This window comes from Macrobrachium rosenbergii, chromosome 31, assembly GCF_040412425.1.
Source record: "Macrobrachium rosenbergii isolate ZJJX-2024 chromosome 31, ASM4041242v1, whole genome shotgun sequence".
NCBI classification, from domain to species: domain Eukaryota; kingdom Metazoa; phylum Arthropoda; class Malacostraca; order Decapoda; family Palaemonidae; genus Macrobrachium; species Macrobrachium rosenbergii.
Window position 1 is genome coordinate 22,955,810 of NC_089771.1, and position 22,074 is coordinate 22,977,883.

General features: G+C 32.9%; 2 protein-coding genes across 2 annotated transcripts; both read left to right on the forward strand.

The window, feature by feature from the left end:
- Positions 1–578: 578 nt before the first annotated feature.
- On the forward strand, positions 579–8,522 carry LOC136855306 (uncharacterized). Its single transcript, XM_067132210.1, has 7 exons — positions 579–805; positions 5,247–5,279; positions 5,498–5,527; positions 5,968–6,000; positions 6,653–6,685; positions 7,300–7,332; positions 8,482–8,522. Exons 1-7 carry the CDS (start codon positions 670–672, stop codon positions 8,520–8,522), a joined length of 339 nt encoding a protein of 112 aa, XP_066988311.1. The 5' UTR covers positions 579–669.
- Positions 8,523–9,170: 648 nt separating this feature from the next.
- Positions 9,171–20,817, forward strand: LOC136855411 (low-density lipoprotein receptor-like). The gene is made up of 10 exons (XM_067132404.1): positions 9,171–9,272; positions 9,750–9,839; positions 10,278–10,394; positions 11,278–11,400; positions 13,651–13,773; positions 16,040–16,153; positions 16,970–17,077; positions 18,616–18,732; positions 19,355–19,468; positions 20,250–20,817. The coding sequence occupies exons 1-10, from the start codon at positions 9,266–9,268 to the stop codon at positions 20,324–20,326; spliced, it is 990 nt and encodes a 329-aa protein (XP_066988505.1). The 5' UTR covers positions 9,171–9,265; the 3' UTR covers positions 20,327–20,817.
- Positions 20,818–22,074: the final 1,257 nt, after the last annotated feature.

Below are 22,074 nucleotides of genomic sequence, written 5' to 3' on the forward strand. Positions count from 1 at the left end.
TTTATTTCGTTTTGGAAATGCAAAGAATGTTATGTATTTTGATTCATTGTTGGAAATATGTCAATATTCATTGTAGGAATGATCCTAATTGTTATTCATTGTATTGTTATTCTATTGTCACTTATTGTATTGTTATTCTATTGTCACTCATTGTATTGTTATTTTATTGTTATTCAATGTAGGAAATATTCTAATATTTTGAAGCTTGAATTTCAAGCCAATGGGTCCCCTTTTGTAAGCTTGTTCCATATGAATAAGGGTTTGTCTTCTAAATAATAAATATAACTTGCAAGCAATTGGAATAAATTGTTGGAGATATGCTAATACTCGAAACTCGAACATACAAGAAAATGGAATGAAAACTAGGGTAAAAGGAACACGCGATAAACCAAAACCTCCGCGTCGCAAATAAGCCCCATTTCTCTGAAGGCCTCCTGCAGAAGTGACGACTCGACAGCGGCGGCACCGCCGCCGAGCCAGCAGAGCCATTGTGTCATCCATATGGTTGATGTCCAGGATTTCCTTCTTAAGTCTCCATGATGATGATGATGCCACCCACTGTCAGAGCCCTGGGCTAGCTGGCTAGTTGGCAAGTCAGTCAGTCAGTCGGTGGACGCAGGGCCGAATTTGGAAGTGTGTCAGTCAGTCAGTGTTGCCAGCTGCGTCAGGATGGGAGGGCTGAGCCGCCTTCTCCTTGTGGCACTATCCTTCGCCTCCTTGGCGTCTCCTGAAGAGCAGACGGAGACTGAGGATATCTTGAGGACGATCGTCGATGGGCAGCTGAATGTTCTGCAGAAGATTGAAGGTTGGTTGGCTGGGGAGACTTTCGTTTGGCTTTCTCTAACTGGAAAAGGACAGCTGGCTTCGTATTCTTTGTCATTGGTTGGTTAACCGAGGATACTTTCGTTGAACTTTCTCTAAATGTGAAGGGGAAGCTGGCATCGTTTTCTTTGTTATTGGTTGGTTAACTGAGGAAACTTTCGTTGAACTTTCTCTAAATGTGAAGGGAAAGCTGGCATCGTTTTCTTTGTTATTGGTTGGTTAATTGAGGAAACTTTCGTTGAACTTTCTCTAAATGTGGAGGGAAAACTGGCAATGTTTTCTTTGTCATTAGTTGGTTAACTGAGGATACTTTCGTTGAACTTTCTCTAAATGCGAAAGGAAAGCTGGCATCGCATTCTTTGTCACTGGTTGGTTAACTGAGGAATCTTTCGTTGAACTTTCTCTAAACGGGAAAGGAAAGCTGGCATGATATTCTTTGTCACTGGTTGGTTAACTGAGGAAACTTTCGTTGAACTTTCTCTAAACGGGAAAGGAAAGCTGGCATGATATTCTTTGTCACTGGTTGGTTAATTGAGGAAGCTTTCGTTGAACTTTTTCTAAACGGGAAAGGAAAGCTGGCTTTGTATTCTTTGTCACTGGTTGGTTAACTGAGGAAACTTTCATTGAACTTTCCCTAAATGTGAAGGGAAAGCTGGCGTCGTATTCTTTGTCATTAGCTGGTGAACTGAGGATACTTTCGTTGAACTTTCTCTAAATGCGAAAAGAAAGCTGACATCATTTTCATAGTCATTGGTTTGAGTTTTCGCTTGAATATTTTTTTTTACAGCTGACTGAAGGAATCAATTATAAATAACTGCAAGTGTTTCCTTATGACCATCATTGTATTAGAGCTTACTCTCTCTCTCTCTCTCTCTCTCTCTCTTTAACCAAGCATCCTCCATAAGCCCCCAATTTCTCAAACGTCCCGCTTCGAGAGAAACCTCTCGTCATAAGCGCGTAATAACAGAGACAGATACCTCTACCTCATTCGACTTTACCCATTCTATCATCATAACTCCCCTCTCAGCTTAAAACGCCTGAGATATACATTAGTCTATCTCTCAATGAGAAATGGTTCACTCTCTCTCTCTCTCTCTCTCTTTCTCTCTCTCTCCCTCTCTCTCGGTGCAATGACGCATTAGGCAAGTCTTGCTGTTGTTGATGGACTAGCCATCTCTCTCTCTCTCTCTCTCTCTCTCTCTCTCTCTCTCTCTCTCTCTCTCCCTCCCTCCCTCCTCCCGCTAGCGCAAAGGTCTAATAAAGCCTTGTCAAGGTCGCGTTAGTTTATATCCTTTAGAAGTTGGTCAGCTGGAGAGAGAGAGAGAGAGAGAGAGAGAGAGAGAGAGAGAGAGAGAGAGAGAGAGAGAAAGTGTTACGTCCATCATCCTCACGGCTGTCCCACTGTCCACTCTCCTACAAGTTTGTTTGATCTTCCTCTTTGGGAGTTTGGAGTCCTTGAAGGCGTGTTTGTTCACTCGTTTTGTTTGTTTTAAAGCATTTTAATGTTTTTTTTTAAGATTTAATAACTAATCTCTTCTTTCTCTGTTTCCTGTTACCTGTTCCCTTCTGTTACTTCTTTCATTGGACACCATATTCTTGGGAAGCTTGAATTTCAATGACAATGGACTCAGTGGTGGGTTTTTTCCACATAATTAGAGTTCATCTTCTGAATAATAATAATAATAATAATAATAATAATAATAATAATAATAATAATAATAATAATAATAATAATAAGTATAAGTATTTTTAAAATATATATTTACATCTACACCACTGTGGATGTCTTCACCAATAATAATAATAATAATAATAATAATAATAATAATAATAATAATAATAATAATAATAAATAATAATAATAATAATAATAAGTATTTTTAAAATATATATTTACATCTACACCACTGTGGATGTCTTCACCAATAATAATAATAATAATAATAATTAAATTTCATACGTACTTATCAATTTAAAATGGAAGAAATCCACAGTGGTGTAGATGTAAATATATATTTTAAAAATACTTATTATTATTATTATTATTATTATTATTATTATTATTATTATTATTATTATTATTATTATTATTATTATTATTATTATTATTTAATGTGTTTTAAGGTTTAATCTCTAATCAAATATATATCATACCTAGCTATCAATTTATGATTAACATCACACTACAACAATACGTAACAATAAACAGAAAAATAAATGAATAAATGAACAATAGATAATAAACATTCTCTCAGGTGTGTCATATATTTTCAATGACAAATCAGGAGGTGGATCTATAAGTCATCATTTCATGTCACAAAAAAGCGAAACTGAGTATTTTCTAAATTGAGTCAATGGTAAATAAAATTTAAAAATCTTAATCAGTTAATCAATCTTTCTTTATGAAGACTTTTTCAACCTTTTCCCTGAAACTCTAAAAGGGATTTAGTCAATATTAAAGGGTAGATAGGTAGATAGCTAGATAGATCAATAGAGAGGCTATTTTTTCCAATGATATATTGAAGAGAATCTTTATACAAGAAATATCAAATATAATTTACCATCCTCTTCCCTAAGGCTTTAAAACACATTCAGTCAATAATAAAAGGTAGACAGGTCAGATGAATAAGTAGACAGATCATTATCTTGTAATAAGATACTGGAAAGACCCCTAACAAAGAAAATATCAAAAGTAATTTTGTATATAATTAATCATAGACTGCCTTTATAAAGTAAATCAAAAGTGAAACTTAGGACGGAACAGATCATTGAATAAAGTGAGGAAATTTTAAAAACTTATGTAATATAAATAATAATGAATTTTGGAAACTGAAGATATGAATAAAAGTTCAGAATTACCAGTCGAGAAACATTTTTCTTTTTATTGTATGAGCCTTCGGATAATGTAAGATATGCATTTAGGAAACTAAGTTTAATATTCTCGGGGATGGAGAATTGCTTCCAGTTTCCAGCAATCCGTGAGATTTTGATACTGGATTTATAATTATATATATATATATATATATATATATATATATATATATATAGATATACATATATATATGAATATATAAATATATATAGTATATACATATGTATATAAATATATATACATATACATACATATTTGTATAAATATATATATACATATATACACAGGCATATTTAACATGGAAGCCTATGAAATATGCTAGTCTTTCTATCGTGAGTAAGGTGAAGCAATGTCATTCAAAGCTCTGCTAAACTATGCCTTTATACTTGTCAAAATATAAATTGTCTCCTTCACGAGTGATAGCTTGTTTAACCAAGAACTTAATCAAATCCTCTTTGCTTGTTTTCATTTATATTTATCTTCTCTTCATTGCACCTGAAATATATATATATACTTAATCTTACTATCCTTCGTAATTTTTCAAAGTTTTTCAACGCTTTTCTGCAATAAACAATATCGCACAGCATTGCACATTCGAGCAGAAGGCCTTTTGGATCAGGAGGTATCAAGAGGATGTCTCTAATCAACGAATCTTGTGGAGAAATTGAGACAATTTCTGGGACTATAAGTCGCTCAAATCTCCGTCCACCGCATACGACTTCAGCCCTTATTGCAACTTGCCCTACATCAGAATCTGTAGATGGAGCTATGCAGCATTACAGTCTTTTCTGACAAAATATATTGTAGTTTGTGAATTTGTATGTGATATCTATAATTCTATGTCAGTTTCAAGAGTGTAAAAAGGACATAAAGACATGCAGAGTCTATATTTTTATATAGGATAGATTAAAAGGAACAAGTTACTCAATTCAGATTCTATGTAATAAGAGATCGCCCGTGAAAGAGAAGGGACAGTTACATGGACTAAGATAGAAATAAATAAAGATTGGCGATTTGGAAAATAAACAAATGAAGGAGTGTCAGGAACGAGAAATTAATAATTCAACGAAATTAAGATAGCAATAAAGCTTATTTGAAGTTTATAAATATAGCAAGCATCAAACTCTAACTGATTTGTTATCTCATATTGCAGTTTGAAAGCAGATAATTCGTATTACGTAAATGCTGAAAGATTAGACAGATTCATTTACGAATAACATTGAAATCTCTTGAGAAACTTTATACTGAAAATATGTCGGATTTTACAAAGCAATATGTCACAATTGGTCAACTGGTATAGTGGCTAGTGTCGTGAATGCCACTCAGATGTCGCGGGTTCGCGTCTCCCCCGGACGGTGAAAAACCACTGGCTCTGTATCAAGATCAGTTATCGCTGCGGTATGGGGTCTGTGGTGGGAGGTTGAAACCAGCATATTCTTTGGAAGCTTGAATTTCAAATCAGTGGCCCCTTTGTGTTTGTTCCATGTGAATAGGTTTCATCTACTGAAATAATAATAATAATAATAATAATAATACTATTTTTTCTTTTCAGAACAGCAAGCTACGTTACAGACGATGATGGAAGGTAGTGTTAATTTCTTCACTTTTTAAGTTAAGTTTTTCATTCACCAAATGGAATATTTCTGTTTGCAAGCAAAACGAATATCACTAGACCTCTCTCCTAACTAAACCGACAATTTTCCGTAAGAAAATCATGCATACTGTAGAATTGAAGTGCATGACTGAATAATTACTTTATTTACTTAACACCGATTTTGTGACATATCTTCCTTTACATTTCAGAACTTTACGCCAAAGTAGCTGATGTAGATAGTAAGTTATTTTATGAATTTTTGTTCTCTTTCTGAAAAAAACTGTATATGTACATACCTTTCAATTCAAAAATGAACGACTGGGGTCTTTTATATGGGAGCTTTCCAAGATAGTAACCCCAATCAAAGTTGGGGGGTCGTTACTTAGGACCACTATTTCCTGGGGGTCATTATCTTTATGATATAGTCTTTTGTTTATGTTTTTAAGGTCATCCCCAACGGGGTTGCACTAAACACGCCGCAAAGGTGGCTACATACCGGGTTAAAACCCTTGGGGGTCACTATCTAGGAAAGACCATTTATATAATATATTAAACGTAGTGATATGACCTCGATCAAATTCAAATTCTTGCATGATTTTCAATCATCCAGACAGTAATATGATTTATCTAGTATTGCAAATTGTCGATTAAACCCGATTTGGTGATAATTTCATTACAGAGAGCCAGAAACAAGTGGAAGAGGCCGTGAGAGGTGAGTCTTTTAATTTTTTTAATGTTCAACAGTTTCTTTAATGTGATTTACAAAAGAGTGACTGGGTCTGATTAACAAATGATTAATGTTATATATTTATAAAGGATGCCATTGTTGTATGGTAGTCTATATATATATATATATATATATATATATATATATATATATATATATATATATATATATATATATATATATATAAAATAATCAACACACAATGACGTGTGGAGCAGAAATAGTTTTCTGATCATTATCAGATCGAACCCAGAATTGAAAGGCAAGGGCGCTGCCCACTAGACATACAAGCATGGCCTAGTATGGCCTAGTGGGCAGTGCCTCTTGCCTTCAAAGAAAGACCTGGGTCTGATCCTGATGTGGGAAAGGAGAAATATATATATATATATATATATATGTATATACATATATATATATATATATATATATATATATATATATATGTATATATACATATATATACGTACATATATATATATATATATATATATATATATATATATATATATATATATATATATATGTAAATATATATATATAATATATATTTATATATATAAATATATTATATATATATATAAATATATATATATATATATATAAATGGAATCTAAATAATTTTTGTCTATCCTTTCAGAGCAAGGGAAAGCCTCTGAAATCTTAGCGGAAGGTGAGGATTCTGACACAGAATAAAGCACAAAGAATATTCTCCGTTCAAGTAGCACACAGAGCCATCTATTGAGTAAAACGTCTACTAATTCGTTAACATCAACAATAAAATGACTGCATGAGTCCGACAGCCGCCGTGGAAAGCTAAGGATTATACAAAAACAATAGCACTATAATTGTCAATAATTTTATTAAGAATTAATGTACAGTAAAGTTATCACAGATATGAAACCTAACGTAATAATTATTGATATCGTTTATCTGTATTTTTCTTAATAGATGAATTAATCTATAAATTGTTCGTTCATATCTTTTGGATTTTTTTTTATTATTTTGCTATTTATTTATAGACATTTCGTTGTCTTTTTGATAAACTAGGATTTTTGATTGTTAAGTTGAATAATACTTTCATTCCAGCCTACTGAATTTATAGGTAATAAACCATATCTATGTTGAATTATTATCTAGTCTTACTTGTTAGTATTTAATCTCTATATTAAATACATAAAACCAATTTGAACACAATGCACTGGAACTGATCAATGTGCTGCGAAATTGTATTAATAATCGTATGTAAATTGATCTTTTTCAATTGTTTTCGAATCTTCTCAACAGAACAAGGAAAGCTGATTGAAACTATGCTGACAGGTGAGTTTTTTCCGTCATTAAATTATTTAAGCATTTTTCTAACATAATACTTTTTTTTAGTTTTCCATTTTACTACTTTGTAATCATTCGTAGAAAATATTTGACTAATTTAAAATATTTAGTTATTTAGAATCTACTGGTTTGTTTCTGCATTAAATAACCGCACACTTTCATAGGTACGAGAGAGAGAGAGAGAGAGAGAGAGAGAGAGAGAGAGAGAGAGAGAGAGAGAGAGAGAGAGAGAGAGAGAGAGAAGTCGATTTGGATTAACCCAGCCTTGTGCTGGTATTTCCATCTGCTCTAGGCAGTCCCGATTTGGGATTTAACCCAGCCTTGTGCTAGGACGGGGTCTTGCTCTAGGCAGTCCGTGAAAGAGAGAGAGAGAGAGAGAGAGAGAGAGAGAGAGAGAGAGAGAGAGAGAGAGAGAGAGAGAGAGAGAGAGAGAGCTAATCTGGTCACAGAATTATACAAAGTATGGGAATTACCATAACTCAAAACCTTATGAGACTTTTATGACCAATATTACCATAGGCATACCACCATGGAGTAGCTATGGCGCTTAGGGAAATATTTTTAGTTATTTATGATAAGATAGTACTAGATTTTGTTGCATAAATATAGATAAAGTTATATATAAGTAGAAAATAACTTGAACTTTGTAATACAAGAATCATGACTATATTAGATAAAAGATATGTAGCATATATGTACATACACATACTGTATATATATATATATATATATATATATATATATATATATATATATATATATATATATATATATATATATACTATATATATATACATATATATATAATTCTTGTAAATTGTGTAAATAATTTCACTGTCCAGGAAATATCCCAATAAAATTATATAACAAAATTTTTTTTAAATTTTGTATAATCAGGACATTCTGTCAATATTCAATTAATTAATATGAATATGATACTTACAAAAAAACCCTCTTATGAAAGATATGAGAATATATTTGGACCCGGTACCATATTTCCTAAGAAAAGCAAAATATTTGTGAAATGTAAATATGGGCCTCTGATCGAAAATGGCGTCAAGGATTTTATCAAGCATGCAATATAAAGCTATGTATATTTTTTTCTAAAACAAACCTTTTCTTATTTTACTTTTTCAGAGCAAGAGTTGAAAATGGAAAACTGGCTTAGCTGTCTGTAATTACTCTTTCTTGTATTTTTTTTTTTCGAAATTACTCCTTTTTTGCAATGACCTTTCTGTACTTATTCTTTCTTTATTATTCTTTCTGAAATTATTCTTTTCGTAATTACTCTTTTCGCAATTATTATTTTTCGTAATTACTCTTTTCGCTATTATTCTTTTTTTATTTACCCTTTCGTATTTTTTTCTTTTCAAAATTACCATTTTTTTTGCAATGACTCTCTTGGTAATTATTCTTCGTAATTAATCCTTGATTTTTCATAATTACTTTTTTCGAAATTATTCTTTTTTCATCTACTCTTTTCGTAATTACTCTCGTCGTAATTACTCTTCCAGAGATTACTCTTTTTCGGAATTACTCTTTTCGCTATTATTCTTTTTCGTAATTATTTGAAATTATTCCTTTTGTAATGACTTTTCACACATTCTTTTCGTAATTACTATTTTCGAAATTACCCTTTTCGTACTTATCCTTTTCGTAATTGTAGTTTTATTAATTACTCTTTTCACCCATTTTTCTGAAAAAGTGTGTAATATAAACCTGAAGAATGATGATATACGAAACATTATTACCAAAAAAATCTTAAGTTTGAAGACATTGACAAATGAACGAGTCATGTATTTAGTTTAACTATCTTTTCATTTCAGTAAATACTATCCCATTTAATTTAGGAAGACCATAACAAATTAATAATTATAATTTGCAACCATTTACAGAAGCTGAGAAGATCTCAGTGAAGAACATGGAAGGTGAGTATACTAATTATTAGTTATTTATGAAAATCACTTATTTTGCCTTCCAGTCTCAATATAAATACAAAGAAGAATTATATGTTGGAAAACATTGGCTAATTTCGCAATATCAACTGTTCAACAATATTTGTGTCAGTAATGTGAAATAAATTTGTTTTATTTATTACAGGATAACATATCTTTGCCAACAAATCATATATACACTATGAATAATCATTTTTCAGGTCAATCAAAGTGATTCTATAATAATAAAATGCGAGTGGATTTTTCTTGTTTGTCCGGCCCGGGGTGGGGGTGGTGTAGGTAGGGGATCGGGAGGATAGGGGAGGCATGACACATCCACCTTCCTCCCGCAAACCTGTTTGTCCGCCCAGGTTGGGGGCAGCGTAGGTACGGGATCGGGAGGGTAGGGGAGACATGACGGGTAGCGCCGGGTTCCAGCGCAGCTTAATAATTCATATTTTCATTCCACAGTCCAGCAGGATGTCATCTTGGAGTTTGTTGGGCAGTGTTCAGATCAGAAAGTGACCTTCCACGATATTTTCCAGGATCTGTTAAATACAGGTATGGTGAATGTTATGCACTTTACACTATATCTCTTCGCTGTAAATGATTTTGTTTTCAAAGTGAAGAAATACATACATATATATATTATATATATAACATCTGCATAAAAGATATGACATTATGAAGTGTTTAAAGTGAAAAATATTATTTATTTTAGGAATATAAATAAGTACACTGTAAATGCACATAAACAATTATGTTTATACACTCATATATATATGCAAATATATATATATATATATATATATATATATATATATATATATATATATATACACATATATATATTATACATATATGTGTATATATATATATATATATATATATAAATATATATATATATATATTTATATAAGTGTGTGTCTGTATATACTCACATACACACATATATATAATTACAAAAAATAAATACTGATAACCACTGTAACATTACAGATGAATGCCGAGACGGAAGCCACAACTGTAGCGATCACGCGACCTGTAAGGATTCGCTTGTTCTGTACCACTGTACCTGCTTACCAGGGTACTCAGGAGACGGCATTTCCTGTATGGGTATGGTATTCCTCAATATAACATTTTAATTAATTTTACTTGAAGAAAGGAAAAGAACTAAATACCTATAAGAATATTTTTTTTTTACTTATCTGTAATAATAAAATCCGAGTGGAACTTTCTTGTTTGTCCGCCCCGGGTGGGGCCGGGGTAGGTAGGGGAACGGGAGGGTAGGGGAGACATGACACATCCACCCTCCTTCTGCAAACCTGTTTGTCCCCCTCGGGTGGGGGCGGCGTCGGTAGGGGATCGGTAGGGTAGGGGAGACATGACAGGCAGCGCCGGGTTCCAGCACAACGTAATGTGCTATCAAACTTGTTGGTAAATGAAATGGAATAGGGGAACAAGACTTTTCTTAACTTACTAACATTTAAATGTTAAAAAAATTGTTTTAAAGAATTTCTGTCTATAGTTGTTAAAAATTTAATGTTGCTAGTCATAATATTAAAAAGTCCCAAAGTGTGAAAAATAAAATGAAAACTACAGTGAATTAGTTGATATTATATTGAATAGATCATTGATAAATTAAATTCAATTGTCAATTAGTAAATAAGTATATATATATATATAAATATATATATTTATAGTATATATATATATATATATATATATATATATATATATATATATATATATATAAACATTCATGCATATGCCTATAGAGAGAGAGAGAGAGTAAGCTACACCAATTAATCGTAAATACTGCTTCTTTCCTTAATCAACCTTCACAGTGATAAACAAAAACAAACAATAAAAAAAAATTATTGCCAACATACCATGACCAGAATTAACGACCTCCCGAATAATCCTAACTCAAACAACAACCCATGACTGAGAGGGACCCCTGACCCTACCTGACCCTGCCCAACCCCTTCTGTTACAGACATAGACGAGTGCCAGGAGGACCCAGACAGATGCGGAGAAGGAGGCACTTGTGTTAATCACCCTGGTAGCTTCAGCTGCGACTGCCACGCTGGCTTTATGGAACAAGACCGGACGTGCATTGGTAAACGCCTTGGAAGTGTTTTTTAATCACTGATTCAATGATATAGCATGAATTTTATTCATTTCATATTTTGGTGGGGGTGGGGGGGAGGGGGAGTTTGTCTGTAAGATTTAAACACAAACAGGCACTGTATTTTTGTATTTTTTCATCATTATGTATAGTGTTTTAACCATTAATTCAGTAATATAATATTAATCTTATTAATTTCATATTTTGGTGGGGGGGGGGGAGTTTGTCTGTAAGATTTAAACACAAACAGGCACTGTATTTTTGTATTTATTCATCATTATGAATAGTGTTTTAAACTATTAATTCAGTAAATATAATATTAATCTTATTACTCTTATATTTTTGGTGGGGGGAGTTTGTCTGTAAGATTTAAACACAAACAGGCACTGTATTTTTGTATTTTTTCACCATTATGTATAGTGTTTTAACCATTGGTTAAATAATATAATATGATCTTTATTAATTTCTTTTTTTGGGGGGGGAGGAGTTTGTCTGTAAGATTTAAATACAAACAGGTACTGTATTTTTGTATTTATTCTTCATTATGTATAGTGTCTTAGCCATTAATTCAGTAATATAATATGAATTTTATTAATTTCATATTTTGGGGGGAGATTGTCTGTAAGATTTTAACATAAACGGGCAACATATTTTTGTATTTATTTGTCATTATGTATAGCGTTTTAACCATTAATTCAGTAATATGATATGAATCTTATTAATTTCATATTTTGGTGGAGGGGGGGAGTTTGTCTGTAAGATTTCATCACAAACAGGCAACATATTTTTGTATTTATTCGTCATTATGTATAGTGTTTTGACCATTATTTCAGTAATATAATATGAATCTTATTAATTTCATATTTTGGTGGAGGGAGGGGGGGAGTTTGTAAGATTTAAACAAACAAACAGGCATGTATATGCTTTGCTACAACAGGCAACATATTTTTGTATTTATTCATCATTATGTATAGTGTTTTAACCATTGATTAAAGAATATAATATGAATTTTATTAATTTCATATTTTGTTGGGGGGGGGATTTGTCTATAAGATTTTAACACAAACAGGCACTGTATTTTTGCATTTATTCATCATTATGTATAGTGTTTTAACCACTGATTCGGTAATATAGCATGAATTTTATTAATTTCATATTTTTTTTTTGGTGGGGGGAGTTTGTCCGTAAGATTTAAATATAAACAGGCACTGTATTTTTGTATTTATTCATCATTATGTATAGTGTTGTAACCATTAATTCAGTAATATAATATGAATCTTATTAATTTCATATTTTGGGGGGAATTTGTCTGTATTTTAACACAAGCAGGCACACTGTTTTTGTGTTTATTCATCATTATGTATAGTGACTTAAACATTGATTTAATAATATAATATGAATTTTATTAATTTCATATTTTGGGGGGGGGAAGTTACTCTGTAAGATTTAAATACAAACAAGCACTGTATTTTTGTACTTATTCATCATTGTCTATGGTGTTTTAACCATTGACTCAATAACATAACATGAACTTTATTAATTTCATATTTTTGGAGGTGAGTTTGTATGTAAGATTTAAGTACAAACAGGTACTTTATTTTATTAGTATATATTATAGTATTGGTTTGTTATTGGACAATTGGACAATTACCTGTTGAAATGTTAATGTTTTGCACTGATTAGGGGTATCATAAATATCTAATATATATTTACTTATAACACTCTGAATTACAGTACAGCCTTAATTTTAAAAAATGTTGTATAATTTTTATTAGATTTCCTTTGCTCTTTCTTCGGTAATATTCTTTAATATATTCACTTCAGTTATGCAACAGGAAATAATTGTTATAGTTTTCTAAAGTCTATTCCCTGTTCTTACTATATATATATATATATATATAAATATATATATATATATATATATATATATATATAAATATATATATATATATATATAATATAAATATATGTATATATAATATATATATGTATGCATATCTATAGATATATGTATATATATTACTGTATATATATACATACTAAAGACACCCTCAAACTTTAGCATCGATTAACCCAGACAGTCCCACTTCCAAAGTCAATTTGACCTTATAGCTGAACTCTGTGCTTCACCCCACTTTCACCCCCATCAGTTTCCCACCAATCCCCCTCATACCACTCCCCACCACTAGTCCCCACCACCGGACGAGGTAAAAGCATTAAAACGACGTATTTCCACCACAGACATTGACGAGTGCAAGGCCAAATTGGACGAGTGCCACACGTTCGCAAACTGCTTGAACACCATTGGCAGTTATGAGTGCCAGTGCTATAATTCCTACTTCGGCGATGGGCGAACTTGCACAGGTAAGAGAGAGAGAGAGAGAGAGAGAGAGAGAGAGAGAGAGAGAGAGGAGAGAGAGAGATGAAACAAGTCAAAAATGCTCCGAAGTTTCTTTGGCGCAATCGAGTCTTCTTTACAGCGTATAATGCTGTATGAAACTCTCAGCCACAGCCGTTGAAACTCTCTGCCGCGGCCCGTGAAACTTTCACCCACGGTTCGGTGGTGGCCTGTGTTGATGGTACCTATATCGGTGCCAGAGAGAGAGAGAGAGAGAGAGAGAGAGAGAGAGAGAGAGAGAGAAACAAATAAAAAATGCTGCGAAGTTTCTTTGGCGCAATCGAGTTTTCTGTACAGCGTATAATGCTGTATAAAACTCATCCACAGCCTTCGAAACTCTCAGCCGCGGTCCGCGAAACTTTCAGCCACGGCTCGGTTGTGGCCTGTGTTGTTGGTACCTATCGGTGCCAGAGAGAGAGAGAGAGAGAGAGAGAGAGAGAGAGAGAGAGAGAGAGAGAGGGAAACAAATAAAAAATGCTGCGAAGTTTCTTTGGCGCAATCGAGTTTTCTGCACAGCGTATAATGCTGTATGAAACTCTCAGCCACGGCCGTTGAAACTCTCTGGCGCGGCCCGTGAAAGCCCACCACGGCCTGGTGGTAAAGGTTGCTGGTTATCGGTGCACAGACGGATCATGGCTTTAACTTAAATAAAATAAAAACTACTGAGACTAGAGAGCTGCAATTTAGTATGGTGGATGGTTGGAGGGTGGATGATCAACATACCAATTTGCAGCCCTCTGGGCTCAGTAGTCTTTAAGATCTGAGGGCGGACAGAAAAAGCGAGGACGGTCAGAGAAATAGCCATCTCAAGAGTTTTCTTTTACAGAAAACTAAAACCAGTATAATATATTACAGAGAACCTAATATTAATGATGGTTATAGAATTAAGTTTATGAATTCTGGTAGTAACAAGAGAATAACGATAGTAATTGTAATATTAACCAAAAAATCAACTGAAACAATAATGAGAATAACGAATGATAATACTAATAAGTCATAATTTAAAGTTCAAAATATGAATTTAATTTGCATATCTTTTTGCTGTTTCCTCTTTAACTAGCAAGCAACAAAAGTAAATAAGTAAGTATAAAAATAAGTAAATAAATAAATAAAAAATAAATATAATAGATAAATAAATAAAAGACAAATAAATAGATAAATAAAAACCAGAGACTTGGTAAATATTCTTTATGATGTCGTGAATATCATCATTATTTTTTTCACTTGTATATCATATCAAAACAATGTTTGCAAACGAAGGAGTTACAGTAACCTCATTACTGTTAAGAAAGTAGGTTACTTGTCGGATCACTTAAACAATTGATGATTGATTGATTGATTATGAAATTTAGATCTTGAAGACAGTTGATAAGTATTAACTGGTAATTAAAATTAATATTAATAAGTATAATAAGCATTAACTTAAAATTACTAAATAGTCTCCTAATGAGATGAAGTAAAAGTTTGCCACATAGATATGTACATTTTTTAGTTTTTTGTAAAAGAAAACTATTGTGCCGGCTTTGTCTGTCCGTCCGCACTTTTTCTGTCCGTCCTCAGATCTTAAAAACTACTGAGGCTTGAGGGCTGCAAATTGGTATGTTGATCATCCACCCTCCAATTATCAAAAGTACCAAATTGCAGCCCTCTAGTCTCTGTAGTTTTTATTTTATTTAAGGTTAAAGCTAGCCATAATCGTGCATCTGGCAACGATATAGGACAGACCACCACCGGGCCGTGATTAAAGATTCATGGGTCACGGTTCATACAGCATTAAACCGAGACCACCGAAAGATAGATCTATTTTCGATGGCCTTGATTATTAGCTGTACAGAAAACTCGATTGCGCATTTTTACTTGTTTTAAAATAACCCTGAATATATTAGCACACTGATAATTAATATTAATAAGTATTAACTTGAAATTAGTAAATAATCTCTTAATGAGATGAATTAAAAGTTTGCTACATGAATATACATAAATATATACATGTTTTTTTTTTAATAATCCTGAATATATTAGTACACTAATAAATATTTCAGCAGCACGCTTTATCAGTAGATATTTCTCTCACGTCTGATTATAACCTATATATTCTACTTATTAGTGCTACGTAAGTAACTCCTCATTACTCCACTCTCTGCTGTTGCGTAAAAAAACACGTCATCGTCCAATTGCTCAGTTTAGACAAATTAAAAGAATTAGCGATCAAATTTCCAATTTATTCATCAGGTTGTTATGAAAATGAATTCGAGTGTAAAGACGGATCTTGCATAGCGAGACAGAACCGCTGTGACGGAAGATACGACTGTCTGGATTACAGTGATGAAGAGGACTGTCCCACAGGTAAGAGAGAGAGAGAGCTGACCACAAGTATTGGCTAGGTTTACCTATTACAAAGAAGTGGTTCAGTTCTCGTCCTTTATTTTGAGTTCATGAGAGAGAGAGAGAGAGAGAGAGAGAGAGAGAGAGAGAGAGAGAGAGAGAGAGAGAGAGAGAGAGAGAAGCATCGGATAGGTTTACCAATTGCAAAAAATGGTTCAGTTCGAGACAACCAAACATCATTAGTTTTGTTGACAACTTGGGATATTGATGTTAATTTTATATATATATATATATATATATATACATATACACATATATATATATATATATATATATATATATATATATACATACATACATATATATATATATATATATATATATATATATATATATATATATATATATATATATATATATATACATATATATATATATATATATAACATATATAAATATATATAAACACAAAAACTGTAGTCAGTGTGTGTAGAGTGCAATAACTGTAGCTATATTTAGTGACCATCCAAAATGCACACACTCACACACACACACAAAAACACAGCTATTCATTTTGCCTTACACCATACAGTTTAAAACACATCCATCTATCTGTCTAGATAAATACATACATACACAAACACATATATACACACATAAAATACGTACCAGTACCTAAAACAATGAGCAGAATACATACTAATACCTAAAAGAATGAAACGCATCTCCCTACCCACTTATTCAATACCTAAAAGAACGAACATTAGACATTCTCTTACCTAAAAGAAACACATCTACTTGCCTATTCACATGCTAATTTCCCTACTACACCATCAGACTGCGTCGGGTGGAAGTGTACTGACGGTACCTGCATCAAGAGAGACCAGCTGTGCGATAATTCTACCGACTGTCCTGATGGCAGTGACGAAGATGGATGTCCCATAGGTAAGCAGAAAGCGCCTCGATAAAGTATCTGCCGGTGTAGGCATTATTTAAAATTTTTTCCGGGGAAGAAATGGAATGATGGAATGTTAATTCTTCATGTGTTGGCTGAATTGAGTTTTTTTTTTTTTTGCAATGTTCGTTCTTGGCTGCCTTCACATTTATTTATTAATTCATTTATCTATTTATTTATTCATTCATTTATTTATCAGTTCATTTATTATTAAAAAGAGAGAATGTCAGTTCTTAATATGAATTTTTACTTTTATCTTCTATATTCGTTTGAAGCTGCTCGAAGACTTATATTTATTATTATTATTATTATTTTTATTATTATTATTATTATTATTATTATTATTATTATTATTATTATTATTATTATTATTATTATTATTATTATTATTATTATTATCATTTAAAAATACTCATAGTAGCATGAGTACTGAAACAGAGAAACAAACCCACAATTATGTATGGGTATAAATATATTTAAAAATAAGGCTAAAATATATTTTCAGATATATTTGCATCCATACATAACCGTGGATTTGTTTCTCCAACATTATTATTATTATTATTATTATTATTATTATTATTATTATTATTATTATTATTATTATTGTTGTTGTTCTTGTTGTTTGTCGTGATAATAGTAGTAAAAACTTTAACTTAAAACTGGAAATAAAACTATAAGTTCATGATACTTCAGCCATACCCTCTTGTCTGCATAGTACAGAGAGTTACAGGGATAAGAAAAACTGGTCGCTGGTACAGTGGTTAGTGTCTTGACAGGCCACTCAGATGTCATGAGTTCGCGCCTCCCCAGGCCGATGAAGAATCACTGGCTCTGCATCATGATCAGTTACTGCTGCGGTGGGGGTCTGCAGAGGGAGGTTGAAACCAACATATTCTTTAGAAGTTTGAATTTCAAGTCAGTGGCCCCTTTGGTGTGCTTGTTCCATGAGAATAGGTTTCATCTGAATAAAAAAAAGATAATAACATATATGACTTGAAGCCAAGAAGTGACAGGTATTGTTATAATATGAGATGAAACATTAAATATACTATAAGGGAACAGGTCACAGGACCCCCCAAATTTAGTGATACATGACTCGAAAAGCAAGAGATTATAAGACTCAGAAAAAAATCGAAGCTAAAAACATGACTTGAAAGACAACATTTCACTAAACTGTAGAACTGTAAACACCAACAGGCATGTCACGAATGCCATCAGTGCACCTCATGCGGTGCACTGTAGGCATTACTTAAAGTTCTCTCTGCAGCGTCCCTTCGGCCCCTAGCTGCAACCCCTTTCATTCCTTTTACAGTACCTCCGTTCGCATTCTCTTTCTTCCATCTTACTTTCCTCACCACTCTCCTAAAAATTGTTCCGTAGTGCAACTGCGAGGTTCGAGGTTTTCCTCCTGTTACACACCTTTCAAACCTCCTATACTCTCAATTTTCCTTTCAGCGCTGATTGACCTCATAGGTCCCAGCGCTCGGCCTTTGGCCTAAATCTTACATTCCTTCCCTTTACCCAGGTTGTGACGAGGATACCCAGTGGACATGCAATGATGGTTCCTGCATCACTCGTTATCGCCGCTGCGACAAACGGTTTGATTGCAAGGATTTCAGTGACGAGGAATTCTGCGTACACGGTCAGTTTATCTAATTTTTTCACTCGTAGGATTAAGGAATCATATCCTGGCAGTTACTGATAGGATGACAGTGTTGTTGGAAAGTTTGTCTGTGCTTAGTTCTTGATCGTTTCTTAGAATAACTTTAAAATTCACTGGTTGATATTATTCTCAACAAATTCTTTATTGCTTGGTTCATTACTTTGTTCAAGATGTACTTGAATGATAGTCAAATGTCAGCATTGATTTGATAAAGTATAAGAGATAGTAAACCCTGGAAATAATTTTAATAACCACTTGTCACTTAGGAAATGCTTATCATAAACGACATCTGAATAAAAGCAGATCATTCTGAAATTTACATTTATAAATAAATCGTCTAGGCAAGTATGAAATTGACCTTTATAAATAAATCATTTTCAACCATAAACCAAGATTAAGCAACACGAAAACTAACCTCACAGGACTGTAAACCTTCAAACCCTTTGATTTATGAATGAAACACTGAGAAACATTACTAAGAGCATCACCTAGCAGGAATGTAAAACTCCACACCCGCCCTTCGATTTACGAAGCAAAGCATGAGAAACATTACTAACTGTCCTCAGTATATAAACGACTTCCCCACACCCACCTCTTTCAGAGTGCCCCAGCAGTGACTGGATGTGTCAAGACGGCTCTTGCATCTCGAAAAAGAAGAGATGCGACTGTGTAAAAGACTGCGCAGACGAAACCGATGAAATGGATTGTCCCTCTGGTGAGTGAAGATGTAACTAATGTAGAGGCTGTTACAGAGATTTATGGAAGCCCTGAATTTATACATTTGTGGGTAGTTAAATAAAGTTTTGGGTGTATATAGCAAATATTCTTATAGTCTTTGTTGTACTTGATTTATCTAGAGTGAATTCATGAAAGTAATCTAGATATTTTAGATATATTTTTTTTAATTTTAGATTTTAGTAATTCTGTCTTTGATAACGTGTAACTTTTCAGATTTGTTCAGCCTAATTGCTATACTTATACAGTCACTAAAACTAGAAGAGTTTTAGGAGAGAGAACCAGAAAAAGTGTTGAGTACTCGTTAGATTTATAGAAAATTAATCTATCTTAGAGAAATTCCTTATTCCACAGTTCAATCTGGCCTCACTGAGAGTTCGAAAGCATGATGTCAAAATGTTCCAATTGCTTTTCAGTTTCAGAATGGTTTGTATTTTCTGTCTGAGAGTTTTTTAGAAGAGTTGGAAATACTCACTGATACTCTAATATATATATATATATATATATATATATATATATATATATATATATATATATATATTATATTTATATGTATATGTATATATATATATATATATATATATATATATATATATATATATATATATATATATATATATATATATATATAGTATTTGTCTATAAACGGAGTGTGTTGTGTGCGTGTGTGTATATAACAAGAAAGAAAACAAAGCTAACCTGTTGATCTCGGAATGAAACCATAATACACCTTTCCTTACGACTCAACACATTATTTGCAGTTCAGTGCCGGACAGAGAACAGGTTCGACGAACTGAAGGAGCAGCTCCAAAGCTCTCAAATTCCCCCACAAAAGTGATACAAGAAAGGAGATGAAACCTCTCTCTCTCTCGAGGGCATCTCGGGCAGAGAAGAGATCGCGGGGAGATGACGACCGAGTCGCGGAGAGAGAGAGAGAGAGAGAGAGATAATCCTAAGCTGAAAGAGAGATAATTTAACCTTTTAGGAGATGATAATCCTGAAGTGAATAGTTCTTAAGGAAGGAGAGATAATTCTGATGTTTTTTTGAATATGATTATACAAGATTATTAATATTTCAGTCATAAATCGTTATATCTCTCTTGTTTGGATTTTTCAGTTCATTTTAATTATGATTTTTAATGATGCTTTCAAAAGATGTTGTAACTGTATGAATTAATATTCTCATATATATAGTTTTTTATTATAATCTCTTATGATTTTCTTCAAATATGTACAATCATTATTAATAATGTTAATAAGCTGATACATATACACTTTTATTGACTTTCAGGTCGATGTTTGTTAATATATTCATAAATGCCTTTTCAATTTGCATTTCATTCCTCCTATTATTATTAATAGATAAAATTAAATGCAACATAAAGATATATATTGTGAAAATGGTTTTTAAGGCTTATTTCTGTATTTGATTATACAGTTAAACGATTTATTTTTTTGGAAAATGCCACTATTTCCAAAATGACCAATATACAGAATTTAGAATAAAAAAATAATATAATTCGTAAAAGGGCGTTAATATCACCCATAAAAGTAGTGTTTTAGAGAAGTTATCTTTGTTTCCCAATTATTTTTATAGTACCAATTGTCATCTAAGTCAACATTAAATAAAAAATCATTTAGAATGCTGTTAAAAACGTCTCATTTGATAAAACATCAAATCTAAACAAATGCGGGATTTAATACCAAGAAAATTATTTTGCATATAACTGAAATATGATAGAAGTCTTACCACCGTGAAGATGGTGCAATGAATATGTGTAGATAAATTTTGATTTAATAAGTCGCAATACCCAAACATATGTCGTTTATTGCAGTTGAAACCATAATTAAAGCAAAGGAAACAAAACTGGACTTAAGGTCGAATCGGCAGATTTCCCCGTCTTCCAGCAAGGGAAAGAGAAAGTCGAAAAAAAGAACCTGCAGGAAATTGAGGAACACTTTCCAGAAATCCCTCACCTCCTTGACCCCCCTCACTCCTTCTCCCTCCACCTCACACCATCAAACTCCTCCTCCTCTTCCTCCTCCTCCTCCTGCCGAAGGCTCCGCCCAGGGCACAGGACCCATCGACCACCCGCCTTTCACAAGGGTCTCGATACAGCTGTTACTTGAAGGAGTCTCCCAAGGAAGAAAAAAGCTGACGACAAAATCTCTCTCTCTCTCTCTCTCTCTCTCTCTCTCTCTCTCTCTCTCTCTCTCTTTCTCTTCTTCTTCTTCTTCTTCTTCTTCTTCTTCTTCTTTTCTTCTTCTTCAGGGAAGTTTGGAGGGCGTGAGTCTGCAACTCCAAGATAAGGCGTCTTCAGGGACTAAGATAAATGAAAGTCGAATGGCTGCTGACGACGAGTTTGTAGTCGAAATTTTTTTGGGGAAAAACTTTTTTTAGTTTATATATTTTTTTTCGGGGGTGGGAGAGGGGGTTGATTTGTTCTGAAAGAGATGACAAGGCAATTTACGGTCGGATGACTTTGAAATACAATTACGTTTTGACGGCTGTAGGGTGAAATCGTCAGTCTACGATGCGTCTTTAAATATTTAGTGAATTAGGTTTTAACCATCTTCTTTATTGAG

What these genes read in the sequence shown, in the direction of transcription:
- LOC136855306 (XM_067132210.1), top strand. Translation starts at nt 670, where the DNA reads ATGGGAGGGCTGAGCCGCCTTCTCCTTGTGGCACTATCCTTCGCCTCC. An exon ending in TGTTCTGCAGAAGATTGAAG is followed by an intron (nt 806 to 5,246) that starts GTTGGTTGGCTG and finishes TTTTCTTTTCAG; the next exon opens with AACAGCAAGCTACGTTACAG. An exon ending in GATTGAAACTATGCTGACAG is followed by an intron (nt 7,333 to 8,481) that starts GTGAGTTTTTTC and finishes TTACTTTTTCAG; the next exon opens with AGCAAGAGTTGAAAATGGAA.
- LOC136855411 (XM_067132404.1), top strand. An exon ending in ACAAGACCGGACGTGCATTG is followed by an intron (nt 11,401 to 13,650) that starts GTAAACGCCTTG and finishes TTTCCACCACAG; the next exon opens with ACATTGACGAGTGCAAGGCC. An exon ending in CGATGGGCGAACTTGCACAG is followed by an intron (nt 13,774 to 16,039) that starts GTAAGAGAGAGA and finishes TTTATTCATCAG; the next exon opens with GTTGTTATGAAAATGAATTC.